The sequence below is a fragment of the Crocodylus siamensis genome, chromosome 6, assembly GCF_052110815.1.
Source record: "Crocodylus siamensis isolate JL-2025a chromosome 6, ASM5211081v1, whole genome shotgun sequence".
NCBI lineage: Eukaryota > Metazoa > Chordata > Crocodylia > Crocodylidae > Crocodylus > Crocodylus siamensis.
The window spans coordinates 41,584,846-41,602,383 of NC_143400.1; the positions used below are offsets into that span (position 1 = coordinate 41,584,846).

General features: G+C 48.4%; 1 protein-coding gene across 3 annotated transcripts in view; it reads left to right on the top strand.

Moving 5' to 3' along the window:
• Positions 1–17,538, top strand: part of ARHGAP25 (Rho GTPase activating protein 25) — a 43,749-nt gene that overhangs the window by 10,889 nt on the left and 15,322 nt on the right. For 2 of the 3 annotated variants that reach the window (XM_090054192.1, XM_090054193.1), the window contains 3 exons: positions 6,008–6,207; positions 12,837–12,924; positions 13,538–13,657. In XM_090054192.1, coding sequence (XP_089910318.1) covers positions 6,008–6,207; positions 12,837–12,924; positions 13,538–13,657 — 408 coding nt within the window. Of the gene's footprint in view, positions 1–6,007; positions 6,208–12,836; positions 12,925–13,537; positions 13,658–16,545; positions 16,762–17,538 lie in introns of those variants that run through there. The other variant, XM_090054194.1, reaches the window with a different exon arrangement.

A 17,538-nucleotide genomic window follows, 5' to 3' on the forward strand; every position in this document is an offset into this window, starting at 1 on the left:
CTTGGGCTTTTTGACTGTCTGTACTTAGCCTGAGAGGAACAGACTTGGCTCTGTGCCTCTGGCAATCTTGTAATGACGCTTGTGGCTGGCTGTTGTACTCTCTGGATACCGCTTTGACCTTGTTTAACACCCGTTGTCTGGGATGGCAAACTCTTCATCTGGACTAAATCCTCAGTGGCGTTGGACAGAGAGAGCCAAAAGGTGCTTTTGTTCTTCTGGATCTTTACAACCCCCAGCCAGGTTGTAGTTAATCTAACATCCCCAATTCCAGGAGCATGAACTGATGTGTAGGGAAAGCCAGCGGCTTGTTCCAGTGAGAGGCAGAGCTGGGAGAAGAAGGCAGGGCTTTCAGTGCAGCTTAAGGTTTCCCACAAAGGGAACACCTGTGAAAAGCCTTACGGCTGGTGGTATGGGCTCAGGACTCAAGAAACTCAGACCCTAGTCATAGATTAGCTGTGGATGTCCAAGTCCCTGCAAAATGGGGACCTAATGACACCTTTTCCAGAGCTGCCTCTTACTACATGGATGTGCAGCACCCAGTACAACGGGGTCCAAGTCTCAGCTGGAGCCTCTTGATACCACTATCATGCAGATTATGACAAATGCCGTGCTTGTTCATATGATGGAGCACACAAGACACCAGGCAACAAAGAGTCAAGCTATAATTATTATTATTGCTGTAATTATTATGGCCTTGTATACATATTGCTTCAGGTATGCTGTAGCTGTCAGCCTTATATATCTCCAGTAATGGCAACTCCTCAAGCCTCCCTTATCAGCTCTGATTTTTCCATGATAAAAAACCCCAAATCAAATACGAAAACCTGTGTTTATAATTTATTTTATTGTAGTGATTGAGGCACTGGTAGGCTTCCAAATTGCTTTAAAATTGTGAATACAGTAAAAGCTTTGTTATCCAGCATAAGTGGGGTAAGAGGAGTGCCAGTTATCTAAAAATTCCAGTTATCTGAGAGTTATACTGGCCCCAGCCTGCAGCTGCAGCCTGCCCTGCTGGGACCTAGCAGGACCTGGCACAGCTGGGCAGGGCAGGGAAGCTTTTTGCTGCTGCAAGCCTAATTCCATCCTGACAAGGCATCCCCTGCCCACCCAGCAGCAACAGTTGTACCCCTTGCTGCTGCGGTGTGAGCAGGGGAGCTTTGCTAGTGCAGCATGGAGCTGGCAAAGACAAGGAGCTTCCCCACCCAGCTCCATCACATCTGGACAAGAAATTGAAGGCCTTATTTACAGAAGGCCATGGCAGTGTTGTGCATCATGCCACACTTGTGCAAACTGGGTCAACACAAGGGGTTTGCTTAAGAAGCTACTGCCCAGCTAAGGCATAACCCTCTCTCTTCATTTCCATCCATCCCTGCCCACCAGTGCCCATTAGTAGATGGACTGCATGTAAAGAGCAAAGCCACTGGAGAATTTTTACTTCTAGTGCTGCTGCTGCTGCATTAGATACTGGTGCTTCTGCAAGAAGGCAGGAGAAACAATGACTATCTGGAGAAATGTAAAGGATTTAAAAAGGTCAAGGAGGGCAGAGCTGGCAATACAATAATGGGCTTACGAGGCAGCAAGGAAAATTCAAGTTAAATATTAAAGAGGAACTTGGTCTTATTAGGCGGCAGTGCAATCTGATAAGGGAGGCTTGAGGAGTTGCCATTACTGGAGATATATAAGGTTGACAGCTACAGCATACCTGAAGCAATATGTATACAGGGCCATAATAATTACAGCAATAATAATAATTATAGCTTGACTCTTTGCTGCCTGGTGTCTTGTGTGCTCCATCATATGAGCAAGCACGGCATTTGTCATAATCTGCATGATAGTGGTATCAAGAGGCTTCAGCTGAAACTTGGACCCCGTTGTACTGGGTGCTGCACATCCATGTAGTAAGAGGCAGCTCTGGAAAAGGTGTCATTAGGTCCCCATTTTGCAGGGGCTTGGACATCCACAGCTAATCTATGACTAGGGTCTGAGTTTCTTGAGTCCTGAGCCCATACCACCAGCCGTAAGGCTTTTCACTTCTGATAAGGAACGCAGAGTCTTTGGAGTGGGTAGGACAATGAGCAGTGATCCATATTTTCCATTTCCCATAGAAAAACATCGATTTCCCCTTTTACCTGAGAAAAAATATGGATTTTTCATGTTAATGAAGAAACGTGTGGATTTTGCAGTTTTTTGCTGGCAGAGCTCCAGCCTGCAAGGAACTTGGGGGAGTGGTGGACCAGGGGTGCACCTGTGCCCCAAGATGTATGTGTGGGGTGGAGGTAGGGGTGGGTGGGGGTAGCCCGCTGTGGGCTCTGGCTCCCCACCCTGCTGCTCCCCCTCAGGGCCTCCGCAGCCCAGCAGGCAGGACCTGGCACAGCTGGCAGGGCAGGGCAGCTCTTTGCTGCTGCTAGCCCCATTCCATCCTGACGAGGCATCCCCTGTCCACCCGGCGGCAGCACCAGGGATGGCAGTGCAGGGTTGTACCCTTTGCTGCTGCAGTGTGGGCAGGGGGAACTTTGCTAGTGCAGGACGGAGCTGGCAGTGATAAGGAGCTTCCCCACCCAGCTCTGCTCTGCCCTGCCAGCTCCCATCTGCTGAGCTGCGGAGGCCCCAGGGGAGGGCAGCAGGGCAGGATGCCCGAGCCTGCAGTGGACAAGTAAGGGAGCATAGGTCCCCCTGCCCCGCCCCAGGACTGCGTGCAGTTGCAGGGAGCCAACCCCACTGCGCAGCCGAGCTGGCAGCAAGCAGCCCACCCCCCCCGGCCATGTCCCTGTGGGATGTGGGGAGCTGGGCTCCATGCTGCACTTCATTGCAGCCGCCTGTCTGCAAAAGGTGGGGCTTGGGCACTGCTGCGGGGGGCAGGGGGCTGCAGACCTGGGTTTCCTCACCCTGTAGCCCTGGCAGCTGGGTGGTGGGAAAGGACACCAGGAGGGCTGGGGGGGAGACAGGGGCAGCAGCAGGGCCGGGGAGGGGGAGTGAGGGGCCTGGACCTACGTTCTGTGAGCTAGGGGGGCAGCGGGGAGCTCCAATTTTCCATGATAAAACCCCCAAATCAAATACCAAAATATTATACAGATATTTATAATTTATTTTGTTATAGTGATTGAGGCACTGGTAGGCTTCCAAATTGCTTTAAAATTGTAAATACAGTAAAAGCTTTGTTATCCGGCATGAGCAGGGTAAGGGGAGTGCCAGTCATCTAACAATTCTGGTTATCTGAGAGTTATACCGGCCCCAGCCCGCAGCTACAGCCTGCCCTGCCCTGCGCAGATCCCTTTCATTCCTCTGAAAGAGCTTGCCATAGGGGCCACCTGAATGATGTGTGGAACCTTTAATAAAAATAGAGCCATCACCTGAGCATTTGTGCTTGTCTGGTGGCTGTGTGCGGGGGGATGTTCTTTGCTGAGGGGGTGTTTGGAGCCTGCTGACTCCTGGTTTGACACGTAATAAAGAGTGGGTTGTGTGGTTTTGCAGAACAAAACTTCTGCTCAGCAGAACAGGCCCTACTAGGGCCTGCAGATGGCAACACTGACTGGTGAATGAAGCTTTGTGCTTGGAACATGCCTACCCAGCATCCTAACCCCTTAAGTGGCTCATTCCCCTCATGGGATATGAAGAAATTGGCTCAAGTAACAGAAGTGAGGTGATTAACTAGCAGTTGTTACTAGAATGTATTATGGGGCCTGAACAGCAGCTGTGCATTGGCAACAACATGCTAAGTAGAAGAGTTTCATGTAGGTTTAACTGCCAAGCTATTAATCATGAGCCCCCTATATTGATCCCGATGTTAGGTTTCTCTCCAAGAGTTCTTCAAAGAGAGCAGAGCTAGGCAGTTCTAAACAGGTTGGTCCAAAGCCCAATTCACATCCTAATTATTGCAAACCCAGAGAGACCTGCAGCCTGATCCCTCCACTGTTGCGCATCCCAAAGCATTAGTTAGACAAGTACAAAATGTGGATATGAAAAGTAACCAAGTCAACAGGGCAATAGCACTCACTCTGCCCAACTGCAAGTGACCGTAAGACGTGAGACTCAAAGGAACCTGGCTTCTGCTCTACAAGGACAGAGTGGGATTTTTTTGGAAGGTGTTTTAGATAGGGAAGTTGGGCAAGCTACAGCTGGCTCCCTGGTACCAATCTTCCTTTGAGCTGCAGCACCACTTGCCCACAGCAGTAACCACTAACCACTTGTAGAACAAAACACAAATCTCATTTGCCCTAATTTATTTACCCAAAGATGTGCACACATCCCACGCCCTGCCACTCACAAATGCACTCATGTGAAGCAGCCAGAAGCAGGATGACACTCAGCAACATCACACACTTAGTGTTCCCATCCATGTGTGCACCATGATATAGCGCTTGTGCACGCACACTCAGTCATATACTATACAGACATGCTCATTTCTCTCCAGTGCAGAGAGGGTTGCTTGCACTGCAGGAACAGGAACAGAAGTGTAGTGTAGAGAGACACCAAATTAGTTTTAAAACCAATGATCTTGGGTGCTTTTCGCCACCACAGCATAGAAACCAGCACTGGCTAATTTGCCTACATTGATGCATCTGCTTATTAATGCATACACAAATGAATCACACTGTTTTTTCTACAGATTGGGGAGTAAGAGGAAGTGTGTCACTGGTATGTCTACTTTTTAATAGGAAGCCCTCTGATTCAGTGGTAATGGTGGGTGCCAGTGGATAGAAAAAGAATCTGAGTAGTCCCTAAAAATGTATTGAATCCTCATTTAATCTTGCATGCTTCGAGATGCTTATTTTTAGCCCAGTCCTTCCAGCCAACTACTCCATCTATTGCCATAAGGGACACCAAGCACATTCCCCTGACAGAAAACAGCTTTGGAGATGTAACATCTGATTTAGAGGACTGTCTGATCATCGCTGTCACACCAGGTTCACAGGGATATAACTCTGTTACTTCTAATGACATCTAGTTCTTACCAGTGAGCTGAGAACAGTATCATACCCAGAGTGTGAAATGGTTTGACACACAGGATGATCAATCTAGCTAAATTCCATGGTATATAAACACACCTTTTATTGCTGCTGCACATAATGATAAATGCACTCCAGCCTACCACCCTAGGCGTGTGACACAGTTTATTTAAGCACCATGGGGGTGCACCCAGAGGCAAAAACAGACGTTTTTGCATGTCCCCTTCTGGAAATGCGATACCTAAGTGCAGCCACAAGTCCCAGTTGGAATCAAGGTCCCCTCAAGCTAGGCACTGCATACTTACACAGTAAAGCTGCATCTACCTGGCACAGTGCAGTGCCATGGAGAGATACCTGACCTAGCTCTGAATGAGCTACCTTGTGTGCCAGAAACAGCATAGCTGCATGTGTGTCACGGCACCTGGACTAATGGTCTCTGCTGAGAAGCAGGTTCTGTATAATTGGCTTGGCTGTATCCATGATGTGCTGCATAACACCGGGAGCACGTGCTCTAAGAGAGAACCCTTGTCCCAGGGCACTGATGATGGCCTTTTGTGGGTATTGTTTGTTGCAGGACCTGTTCAAAAGGCATGTGGCCTCTTTGTACTCCTTCGCTGCCATCAAATAGCTCTTATACCTTGCATTTTCAAAGCCAGCAAGGATAGCTCTCCCATTACTGCTGTGCTTTCCTTGGATGGGTGTGTGTGCACAACAGTCCCATACAGAGCTCATTATTTTCTTCTCTTATTAGTGAGGCAATAACTCCCACGCAGGAAAAAGGAAGCATTTTTTTAACAGATACTGCAGCCACTTCCTTTAAAAGCCCTTCAGCCAGCTTGCTGTGTGCAGGCAGAAAGGCAGAGAGCAGCTTCTGATTGTCTCATTACAATTGTTTTTTGAGTTCTGCTCCTTACATCTGCAGGGACATGTTCCCTTACGGGAAGGTCCCAGAAGCACTTGGGCTTTGAGCTCCACTGCAGCCTCAGCTGTTCTGCTCCAGGACCCTGCCCACAGCCAGCTTATGTCCCTCTGTCAGTCTGTGTCTTTCCTCCTCTCTCAAGCCCGCTCCAAGAGTGTGATGACTGGTGATCCCATGGCATCCTGCCACAGACCAGCCTCCAACAACCCACTGGAGCGGCCCCTAAAGATTGGCTGGCTGAAGAAGCAGCGCTCCATCGTCAAGAACTGGCAGCAGAGGTACTTTGTGCTGAGGGGCCAGCAATTGCTGTACTACAAGGATGAGGAGGACGTCAAGCCCCAGGTACAGTGAGTGAACACATTGCTTTCTAGGCCAGTCCTATGTCCCCTTGAGACTCCCCACTGTTGTACCCTGACAGCTAGGAAACCAGATAAGGATACAGTCAGGAAAAGTTCAGAAAGGAGAGGAATACTGGGAGCATTTTGGTAAAGAGGAGGCAGTAGAAGAATTAACCATGGCTTTATGGTTCCAGGGCTCAGCCAGTGGCTTTAGTGCCTCAATGGTCTCATGGTGAAGCCTGTCCATACAGCATCAAGGAAAGGAGGGACTTCGGGCAGGGTATGGAGATAGCTCTGTGGCTGGGGGGAGCTCCAGAGCAGCGTCTGTTTGAGAATTCACCAAGTAAGTGCGGGAGACTGCCATCCTAGACCAACCATAAGCGAGAGACCCATCATTTCAGCAGGATGAGCATAGCTTGCAAAGGGGTCTGGAAGTGAGGACAAGCACTTTGTGGTTGAGGTGGCAGAGAAAAGAGAGAGGAGAAATGGGTCTTGGAAGGAAAGGGAAAGTCAAAGCAACCGGTTAGGAAAAGGTCATTGATGACAGTTTTCTGAACAGATGCAGGTCGGGCAGAATCACATTGGTCAAAGCTAAAGACTAGGATGCTGTTGTCATTGGGATATGGGACAATGAGAGTTTTAGCTCCTGTTTGACTAGGAAAAGTTTTATTTTAAGCGGATAATTTCAGAAGACTCTGAAAGCGTTAGACATGCCATAAACATGAGGAGCTAGAGAGAGAGCCGAGCTGAATGCAATGCCCAGATTATAGGCCTGAGGGGGACAGAATGGTATTTTGACCATCACGGTCAAAAAAAGGGAGTGAGGGGAGGGACTAAGAAGGGAAGGTTAAGAGCTGTGTCATGGTGATATTGGGTGACAGCTAGACCTGAGCAGAAGCCCTCACTAATGCCCAGCCCCAGCCCCAGCCCCGGGGTGCTTCTGGTGCAGGGTTTAAGCTCAGGCTGAGCGGCTATGCAAGACCTGTTCTCTGTGAAATCAGGGCTGGGGGTGGGGCAGGGCTCAGAGGCGGGTAGCAATACAGAACAAATTATGCAGCCACATTTTCAAGCAAGGCTCCATCTTTGGAGGGAAGTTCTGGATCTAATCCCAGAGTCTAGAGCTGTGAACATAGTGGGAAAGGCTGCCATCCCAGCCGAGGGTGAGAAAGCTTGAGACAACTGTAGGAGATGGCAGGAGGGAATCCAGCCTCCAGAAGCACAGGAAAGTTGTACTATACAGTCCTGCAGAGAGCAGAGCTCAGTTATTGGAGCAGGTATCCCTGCAGAAGCAGGGCCTATATTAAGGTTTGAGTTACACTGATTCCTCTCACTCTCAGCTCACTGAAGAGTGTATTGCCATAGAGAGAAAATGAGAAGGAAGCTTAATAAGGTCTTTGCAGAGTGTGTTTATGCTATGTCACTTATCTGGCATCCTTCTCTACCTCCTCCCAGCCACATCCTTTGCAACAAACAAGAGTGGTATTAACAACAGCTATTTCTGTGGGTCTCTTAAATGGCCATGCTTGGATGGGTCAGGCATTTCCCTTCAACTGTTGCAGGCTAGAGGGGATTTCCTGCTGGCTAGTATCTGTACAGCTCCACTGACTGCAAAGGGCAGATCTGCTGTGGCTTGTGTCAATGGTAGTGGTTCCAGTGGAGGGCCACCTCTTTGCAGCATCTGGAATATAGCTCAGAGATTTTCCTTTCAAGGAGCAGCTTGGTTGTTCCAAACTAGGTCTCTGGAACGGATTACAATTCTCATCTGTCACTTGTATCATCCATACTCCTATGTCAACATAGCAATCACATGGCTCTGCCTCCTTCATTAGCTCCACTTCACACATGCATAACGAGCCCATTTCTGGATTCAGACACCCAGGCTTTTGATCCCCTCAATGCAGGTACCATCCTCTCCCCAAACTAGGGGGACCTGCCTCCTGTTCCTATGGATGTAGAACAGGGAGTGACAGGCTAGACTGCAGTACTGCAGAGAAGGACCTAGGGGTAACAGCAGACAATATGCTGAATACGAGTCAATAGCATGCTCTTGCAAAGGAAGCAACTCTTTTACGCTATTCCACACTGGTGAGGCCTCATCTGGAGCATTGTGTCTAGCTTTAGGTCCCACATTTCAAGAAGTTTGGAAAGAGTCTAGTACAGAGCAACAAAAAAGATTAGGGGCTCAGGCGGCAAAACTTGTAGGGGAAGAACTAAGGGTACTGAGCCCGGAGAAGAAAAGATGAGGTGGAATTTGCCAACAGTCTTCAAATACCTGAAGGGTGATTACAGAGAGGATGAGGATGGGCTTTTCTCTGTGGTCCTAAGGGACAGGACTAGGAGCAATGGCCTCAAGCTGCAGTAGGAAAATTAGGGAAATTTTGGAGATTAGGAGGAACTTTCTGACTATGATGGTAGTCAAGCACTAAAACAGGGACACTGAAATTTCTATCTCTAGAAGTTTTTGAGAGCAGGTTAGACAGACACTTGGCTGGAACAGTTTGGTCAGGGATGATCCTGCCTTTTGCTGGGAGATATCAAAGAAAGAATCTGGTAATGTCAAGAATTTCGTATGAGAAACCATTTCGTATGGAAATCCTTTTTTGATCAAAAGGTTCCTAGGCAAGCCGTGACTCAAGAATTACAGATTCTGTGAGGCAGGGCAGTACTACATATATGCTAGTGTTTGGGACACATTTGACTCATACCTGGGAAACTTAGTTCTTTTCCCAGCTCCGTTACTGGCTTGCTGGGCGACCTCACCTTCCTGAGCCCCAGTTTCTCCATCTGTAAAATGGGGAATAAAGTAGAGTTCACAGCTACTGAGACCATTGGTAAAGCACACTGAGATCTAAAGGCAAAACACGCACTACGTAAGAACTAGATATTCTTATTAGGAGTCTGCTGTGTTAGAGCATACAGACTTGCCAGAGCTACCTAAGGGCTTTAGATGTACCCTTTCCATTACATTTGAAAAGGGAACAATGCATTTAAGACTCCTGCATGCCTCAGACTGGAGCTGCCACCCCTCCTGCTTGGATCACAGAAGGTCATGAGGTTGATCCTTACCAGCGGTCTTAGCAAGGTCAACTGGTAAAGCAGAGACAGATTCCTCCATTTCCAGCTGTAGTATCACTTCATCATACACCCCCTCAAAGCTCGTTCATGCTGACTCACTCAGTTGTTTAGACATCAGAGACCTCATGTGCTCTGGCCAAAGGCCACATGCTTTTTCTGGTGGCACTGTGTGATCTGATGAAATGGAACTAGAAGTCACGAGTGTGATGCTCCCTGTGATACCAAGCAGCCAAACCACAGCAGCCTGCGTTGTAATGTGACATAACAAGACAAACTTCCCCTCCTGCTACCTGACACCAACCCAGACATAGTTGAAACATGGCAGGACCCAACGCACGACTGGACAGTGAATATCAAGGGCTACAGGCTGTACAGGAAGGACAGGATGGGGAGGAAAGGCGGGGGTGTGCTGCTCTACATTAAGGAGGAATACACAGAGTCAGAGAAGGGGCACACAGAAGTGCTTTGAGTTAGAATACAAGGCAGTCGCGGGGGGAAGAGATTTAACGGTGGGGTCTACTATAGACCTCCCAACCACGGGGAAGAGCTAGACCAGGAATTCTTAAGTCAGCTCACAAAGATAGTTAGGTCAAAGGACGTGGTCATCATGGGTAACCTGAACTTTTCAGATATCTGCTGGGAAGAGCAGTCAGCCAGGTCTGACCGCTCATGTAGGTCCCTAGCCAGAATGCAGGACCGCCATCTAACCCAGGAGGTGCAGAGCCCCACCAGGGAGATGCCTTGTTGGAGCTGGTGCTGGCCACAGGTGATGACCTGGTGAGGGGGCTGCGGGTGCTCGACCACCCAGGCGACAGCGATCATCGCCTGCTGGGATTCACTATCCAGCGCAGGGTGGCAAAGGCTGGCAGCAAGGCAGCAGCCCTAGATTTCAGGAGGGCAACTTCAACAAGCTAAGGAGAATAGTTGGGGAAGCGCTGAGGTCCCAGAGGGGAGGGGAGCTGGGTGTCCAAGGAGAGTGGTCGCTCCTTAAGGAGACGATCCTCCAAGCCCAAAGGGAGGTAATCCCAACATGGCTCAAAGGGAGCACGAGGGTGCAAAAGCCCCCATGGCTCACCAAAAGCATCTGGGAACATCTAGCTAAAAGGGAGGCGCATGCCCAATTGCAGGGAGGGGCCATCCCCAGGAAGGATTATACTGTAGTTGCTCTGGGCTGCAGGGGGTGGTCAGGAAGGCCAAGGCAGAGATAGGACTGGGACTAGCTTCCTGGATCAAGGACAACAAGAAGTCCTTTTTTAAATACATAGGGGGCAAAAAGAAGGTTCCGGGTAATGTGGGGCCCCTGCAAGACACGCTAGGAAATTTGGTCGTCACACCAGACGACAAAGCTAACCTATTTAACGACTTCTTTGCCTCCATTTTCCTGAGCAGGGACCAGGTCAGCCCCCCCACCAGGCCTCCCTTAAACCCCAGGGGAGGCGCACCCAGGCCAAGGGTCAGTGAGGAACTAGTTAGGGATCTTCTGGAGGGACTGGATGTATTCAAGTCAGCGGGTCTGGACGATCTCCACCCTAGAGTACTAAGGGAATTGGCTGAGGTCATTGCAGGACCCCTGGCACGGCTGTACGAGCACTCGTGGTGCACTGGTGTGGTACCAGAGGCCTGGAGGAGGGCCATTGTGGTTCCCGTCTTCAAAAAGGGGAGGAAGGAGGACCCGGGGAACTATAGGTCAGTTAGTTTTACCTCAATTCTGGGCAAGCTTTTTGAGAGAGTTATCCTGGCACATGTCCACGAGGGGCCGGGGAGGGGGGGAGATTATGCTTAGGGGCAGCCAACATGCGTTCATTAGTGGCAGGTCCTGTCAGACCAACCTGGTGACCTCGTACAACCAGGTCACCAAATCCTTAGATGCAGGGGTAGCAGTGGACATCGTCTTCCTGGACTTTCGGGAGGCCTTCGACACTGTCTCTCACCCCGTTCTCATTAAGAAACTGGGGGACTGTGGTGTTGGCACCCACACAGTCAATTGGGTCACCAGCTGGCTGGAGGGCCGCACCCAGAGAGTGGTGGTGGACGGCTCATTTTTGACCTGGAAGGACGTGGGCAGTGGGGTCCCCCAGGACTCGGTCCTCGGGCCCGCACAGTTCAACATCTTCATCAGTGACTTGGACGAGGGGGTAAAAAGCACCCTGTTCAAATTTGCAGACGACACTTAAATGTGGGGGCATATGGGCACACTAGAAGGGATGAATAGGCTGCAGTCAGACCTAGACAGATTACAGGGGTGGGCGGATGAGAATAGAATGGGATTCAACACTGACAAGTGCAAGGTGCTGCACCTGGGGGGCAAGAACCAGCACCATACCTACAGGCTGGGGAACTCTCTTCTCATCCATGGAGACACAGAAAAGGATCTTGGAGTCATCTCTGATGCCAAGATGAACATGGGCCGGCAGTGTAGGGATGCAGTCAGGAAGGCCACCCGCACCTTGTCGTGCATCCACAGATACATCTCAGGCAGGTCCAAGGAGGTGATCCTCCTCCTGTATGCAGCACTGGTCAGGCTGCAGCTGGAGTACTGTGTCCAGTTCTGGGTGCCGCACTTAGGGAGGGATGTGGACAGCATGGAGAGGGTCCAGAGGAGGCCACTCGCATGATCAGAGGGCAGCAGGGCAGGCCCTACGAGGAGAGGTGACGGGACCTGAACCTGTTCAGCCTCCACAAGAGTAGGCTGAGGGGGATCTAGTGGCCTGTTACAAACTAGTCAGGGGGGACCAGCAGGCATTGGGGGAGCCTCTGTTCCCCCAAGCAGTACCAGGAGTGACCAGGAATAACGGTCACAAGCTGGCAGAGGGCAGGTTTAGGCTGGATATCAGGAGGCGCGACTTCACGGTCAGGGCAGCTAGGGTCTGGAACCAACTTCCAAGAAGTGGTGCTGGCTCCTACCCTGGGGGTCTTTAAGAGGAGGCTAGAGGTACACCTTGCTGGGGTCGTTTGACCCCAGTACTCTTTCCTGCCATGGCAGGGGGTCGGACTCGATGATCTTCTCAGGTCCTTTCCGACCTTAGAAACTATGAAACGATAACTGGCTCAGGCCATTTGCGGGTGATGCTGGCCTAAAGACCTCTGTGATAAGCATCCTGAGGCTACTACTAACTGTTACATGGCTGCTTTGAAAGAAGGGCTGATGGATCTAGGCCTCATCTTCAGTGGATAGGCATCCAGGGCATACAAAAGACCCCCGCCCACTCATTGCAATATCAGCATGGAGGCCAAGAACTGGGTAGCTGGAAGATGTGTCTCTAATTTCTAGCTGTTTTTCAAGCAGAGATGGGGTCTCAGTGATGTCTCTGTGCAAATAGAACTCATGTTGGCCATGTGCTCTACTAAACCTCATCAGTAGGGCCTGTCAGAACAATGGGGGGAAAATGCTATTTTTAATGGACTTGTTTTTCACCAAGATGATTCAAACCAATTCTCATTTCAGTTCAAATAGAAAGTAACTCAACCAAAATGCTCTTGGGTTTTTGCAACTCCACTTTTCCTCTTATTCTCCATTCCAAGTAGGAGAAATACAAGAATTGTTCTCTTTGGTTTCAGGGCTGCCTGTTTCTCCAGGGAAGCACTATCAAGGAGGTAGCCACCAACCCAGAGGAAGCAGGGAAGTTTATCTTTGAAATCATCCCAGGTGAGCACCAAGTTCCAATTTGGAATAAAGGATGCTTAGTGTAATTTCCATAGCCAAACATTCTTCACTTCTTGTCCTAATCTGGTAGAAAAGTTACCATATTACACCCATAGTTGGCTGGTTTTACTAATGGCTAAAGGAATTCCTCTACAGTATATACACATATGGCCAGATTTTTTTTCTCCTTTATACCAGTGAAAGTCAGGTGCATCTCCACTGGAGTCAGTGGAACAGTACTGATGTGGACATTCAAGCTCTCCTTTGTAAGTCAGTTTGGAAGGTACACATTGCGAACGCCAACCTCCATTGCTTCCCTTGTTTCTATTCCTGCATAGAGTTCAGAGGAAAACTGGGATAACTCTTCCTACAGCTGTGAGGTTAAGCAATTTTATCTTTAGTCCATTTACTTGTTGGAATGCTTTATATTGCTGGAGAAATGGTATAAACAACATGCCTCTGTGAGCCACTACCCTCATTCTACAGCTAGATAGAGATTAATGGGATAATGGGTTTCTTTCTTTTGGAGGGGAGGGCATAGCACTTATCTTTAAAAATCAATGCAGGTCTGTGTTTTCCTTCCCCCAATTCCCTTTATGAATAATTATTTCTGCAGGCATCTCAGGAGACCAGAATCGATCAGGGCAAGATTCCTATGTGCTGATGGCAAATTCCCAGTCAGAGATGGAAGAATGGGTTAAATCAATCCGAAGAGTGTTGGGATCTCCATCTGGAGGTAAATGGGAATGGGAATAGCACTTGGATGAGAGATGCTGCAGAACCATGAGATGTAGTTATTGAAGAACCTCTCCAAGGGGTTCTAGTTGCTTTATTTATGGTTTAATTGAGCCATGCAACATCCTTGTGATGTAGGGAAGTTATTGCATCTGGAATGAAGAGTGGCATACTATCATTTGTGTATGTCATGGCATGGGGTCCCCAAGGATGGACATGATGAGCTTAGGGCACCTTCTAATATTGCCTACGATGTCTTGTTGGTTGAAATAATAAGCTGGGCGGTTGCCCATGAGTCTGTGTGGTTACAGTCTTGCTGAACCCCACTAGACCCTGCTGGTCTTAGATCCCTTGCTGGGTCTCACTCAAAGTCAGTGCCTCTCAAAACAACCTAAGCCTTATGGGCTAGGTGCATGGCTTCAAAACTTCCCCTTTACCATGCCCCATGCCTTGCAGATTGTACCTAAAAATTATCCCTTTTGATGAGGCCACAGTCTAGCTCAGTCTCCTATCATCACTGGGCCATTAGCCCCAGTAGCAGCATCTTCTGGTGCTAGGGTCTTTTTGGTTTCTGTCTCCACAACCTGTCTGGTGCCGAGGTCCCTTTGGCCCTAATGAGGCCTCCTCTTCTAATAGCCTCATCCTGGTCCACCAGATTCAGACAACAATGTAAATACAAGCCACTGGGCTATAATGTAACAGCAACAATATCACTGGAGGTCGCACTCTGCCCCTCCTAAGGAGCCAAGCTTCTCCCTCAACAACATGTGCCTCCTAGCCCCAGGTACTTTAGGAGCTCCTAGAGTCCATTAGTCTTACCAGCAGCAGAAAAGGCAACCAAGCATCTCTGAGTAGTATTTATGCAAGAGCTCTTTGCCTTCAACTACTGATGAAAAACTAACCCCCATACCAACCCCAGCCCTGGGGCTTATATGTGCCCAGGGCCCTGTTTCCTTCTGGTCAGCTGACTGGGTGCAGGTGACAGCTAATACCCTGATTAGCCTGCTTGCAGGCAACCTGCAGCTGTGGAGCCTTGCCTAGCTCTCAGGGCTCCTGAGCTAAGCTGCCTCTGCTCTTGAAGAAGCAGGCATACCTTACCACCCTACAACATAGTAGTACCTAGAAATCCCCAAAATGCCCTTGCTCTCTAAGAAAACTGTAGCCCAACATGAGCAAGGCTCTCTGGACCTGATCTGGAGTCCATGTGAAAGATTTCTTTTGGCTTGGGCAAGTGCTTGGCATCAAGAATTAGTTGCTTTCAACATTGGTATCCTTTCATGGAGGAGTAAACTCCTCTATGACAGAGCACTGGCCTGGGAGTTAGGAGATGGAAGAATGGGTATAGATACTATTCCTGACCTGGACAAACCTTGTCACCATTCTGTGCCTCAGTTTACCTTTCCATCCTCTCTCATCTTTTTAAAGAGTAAGTAGCTGGGGACAAATTAACAATCTGTACTGATGCCAGTGCAAGTCAAGTGAGGTTTGCCTCCTACCATAATTAACAGTAGATGGAATGACTTGTGACTGTTATTGCCAAGTGCTGGGCAGTGGTTAAACAACCTGGCAACCCCCAGTGCCAATGGCTTTGTGACAAAAAGCATCTTAGAGGGGGGTACTAGTCTTACCCCTGGTGGAGCAAAAGCTGTGGAACTGAAGTCTGATCTGTGATAAGTTTTACATTCAGTGAGCTGATGTCTCACTCAGCATCATTCTATTGTCCTGTGAGACAGACAGATGCCTACTACTAGTCGGGGACAGAGCCTGCTTTTAACTTCTTAAGTATATAGCGCTGAGCACTATGGAGCCCTAATCTCAGGGCAAACAACAGTACCCAGACAAGTGCCTGCTGTTCGCAGACAGTGAAGAAGTCCTCCACTATCCTGTGGCAGCAGCCCTGGTATGGTTAAGCGTGATGCACTGAAACGCTTAACTGCTGGTTGCAGTAGGTGCACCACATCTTCACTCAGACAGTCTTAAAAATTTCTGTGCTCATGTTGGGTAGGGCTGGTTGTCCAAAACTGGCACGTTTGAGCAAGGGAGATCCCCCAGTACACTGTCTGATGTTTTTCACATAAAAACTCCAGCCCAATTCTCATCCACACTAAGGAGACTTCACACTATTATGTCAGCTTTTGAGTGAGTGTAAATGTGAGGGGCAAAGTGCTGTACCAGGGCTTCAGCACAGATGAGAATTCAGGCATCTCTCCAGTGCCATGTTATAAATTAATGCAGGGCTTAATGGATTCCCAAACTCCAACATAGCACTGGAGCAGCATTATTGTCTGTGGAAAGCAACTGTCTGCGCACTGTGGGCTTTGCTTCCCCCGGTGCTGAAAAATGTCCCACATGACTTGCACATTATTAAATAGCTACATTATCTTGGTCTGTGGATTTGCTTCATGTGAAGAAAGCAGAGTGGCTGCGCTGAGTGAAATGAAACCTTTTAAAATGCCTCTGCCCCTTGTCTGTCTGCCTGAGCCAATACAACCCATGAAAGCATCTCTGGGTTGGCTCACATGCTAAGTGGAAATCTTGGAGCCTGCCAGATAGAACGACAGAGAGAGCTGTGTTGGGAGAGGGTTGCATTGTTGTTATTGTTTTTTCCTTTTTTAAAACCAACCTCCAGGGTATTAACTGAATGGCAGCCGATTATGAGCTACTAAGGGGAAAAAAAAGCCATTTACTTTTACTGTGTTCAGTGACAGGTTTATGTTCATTAGTTAAAAGCAAACGAGAGTCTTGTGTAAATGAAAAAAAAGAAGAAAAAAACCACCACCAGGCAGGTGCTGACAAGTCTTGTGGTTCCAGAAGGGAGGATTTATGAGCACAGTACTGATTTAGAAGAGATAGGGGGATTCTTTCAGCCTTGGGAGCAAGAGGCGAACACATTACAGGAGCTACTGGGGCAAAATATAGTAGCGGGCAGTGGGACTCTTTGCTGTTAATATTCGGGAGCTGATTGAGTCCAGGACTTCTCTGCTTTTGTTATCATGCCCAAAACACTGAGGAGGAAGAGCTGGGACATGGGCTGCTGCATTCCAGCCTTAGAGCTGCTTTTTTGCTGGGAGTTCAGGAAGAAAAAGCCCTTGCTTCGAAGGACAGGTACTGCCCCCTCTTTAAAAAACAGCAGCTTTATTTATATCAACGACATCACCCTGGGGAAGACTGGAGCCCTGTCACTAAACTGGTTTGCTTCTATATCTTAGCTTTAGAGCCCTCTATTTAATTAATGGTATGTCTTTCCTGAATAAAAGTAAGGTAGGTGCATTAATAAACTCCATGTGAGCCTGGCAGCACGAACCTGTGTGCTTCAGCCTGGCTCTCTTACTTGATGTTATATTTTGTAAAAGTTGCTAGCAGCTCAGTTTACAGAAGCCCTGAGCCATTGACTTGTAATGGAGATCTGGGTGCTGAGCACCTCTTAACATTTCTGTCAACTCCTAGATTCCTTGTTATGTGTGCATTAGATACAAGGGAAAGAAGGATCATATCTCCATCCATGCACATTTATATTCTCCGTATTCACTCTTGGCTTTCCTCAGCCTTTTCCTTCTGTCTGCATCTCTGCCATGTCTCAGATTCCCCCTATATAAAGAAGAGGCAAAACTTGTTTAATACAAGAGTGTTGTGAAAATAGTTAATATTTGTATAATGCTTTGATGATGTAACGTTTTACTGTTATTGTGGAGAAGTGTTTAGTTGGGTTCATTTCACTTATGTGGAAGTTCTTTTCTTTTTTTCTATCATTTCCTCAATACTTCCTCTGAGTTACACTCCTAGTTTTTCAACTTACATATATCCCATGAGTGTTCAGGAAAAAGAGCATGTCCTATTTATAAAATGTTGGTGACAAAGCATTTGATACTGAATAACACAAGA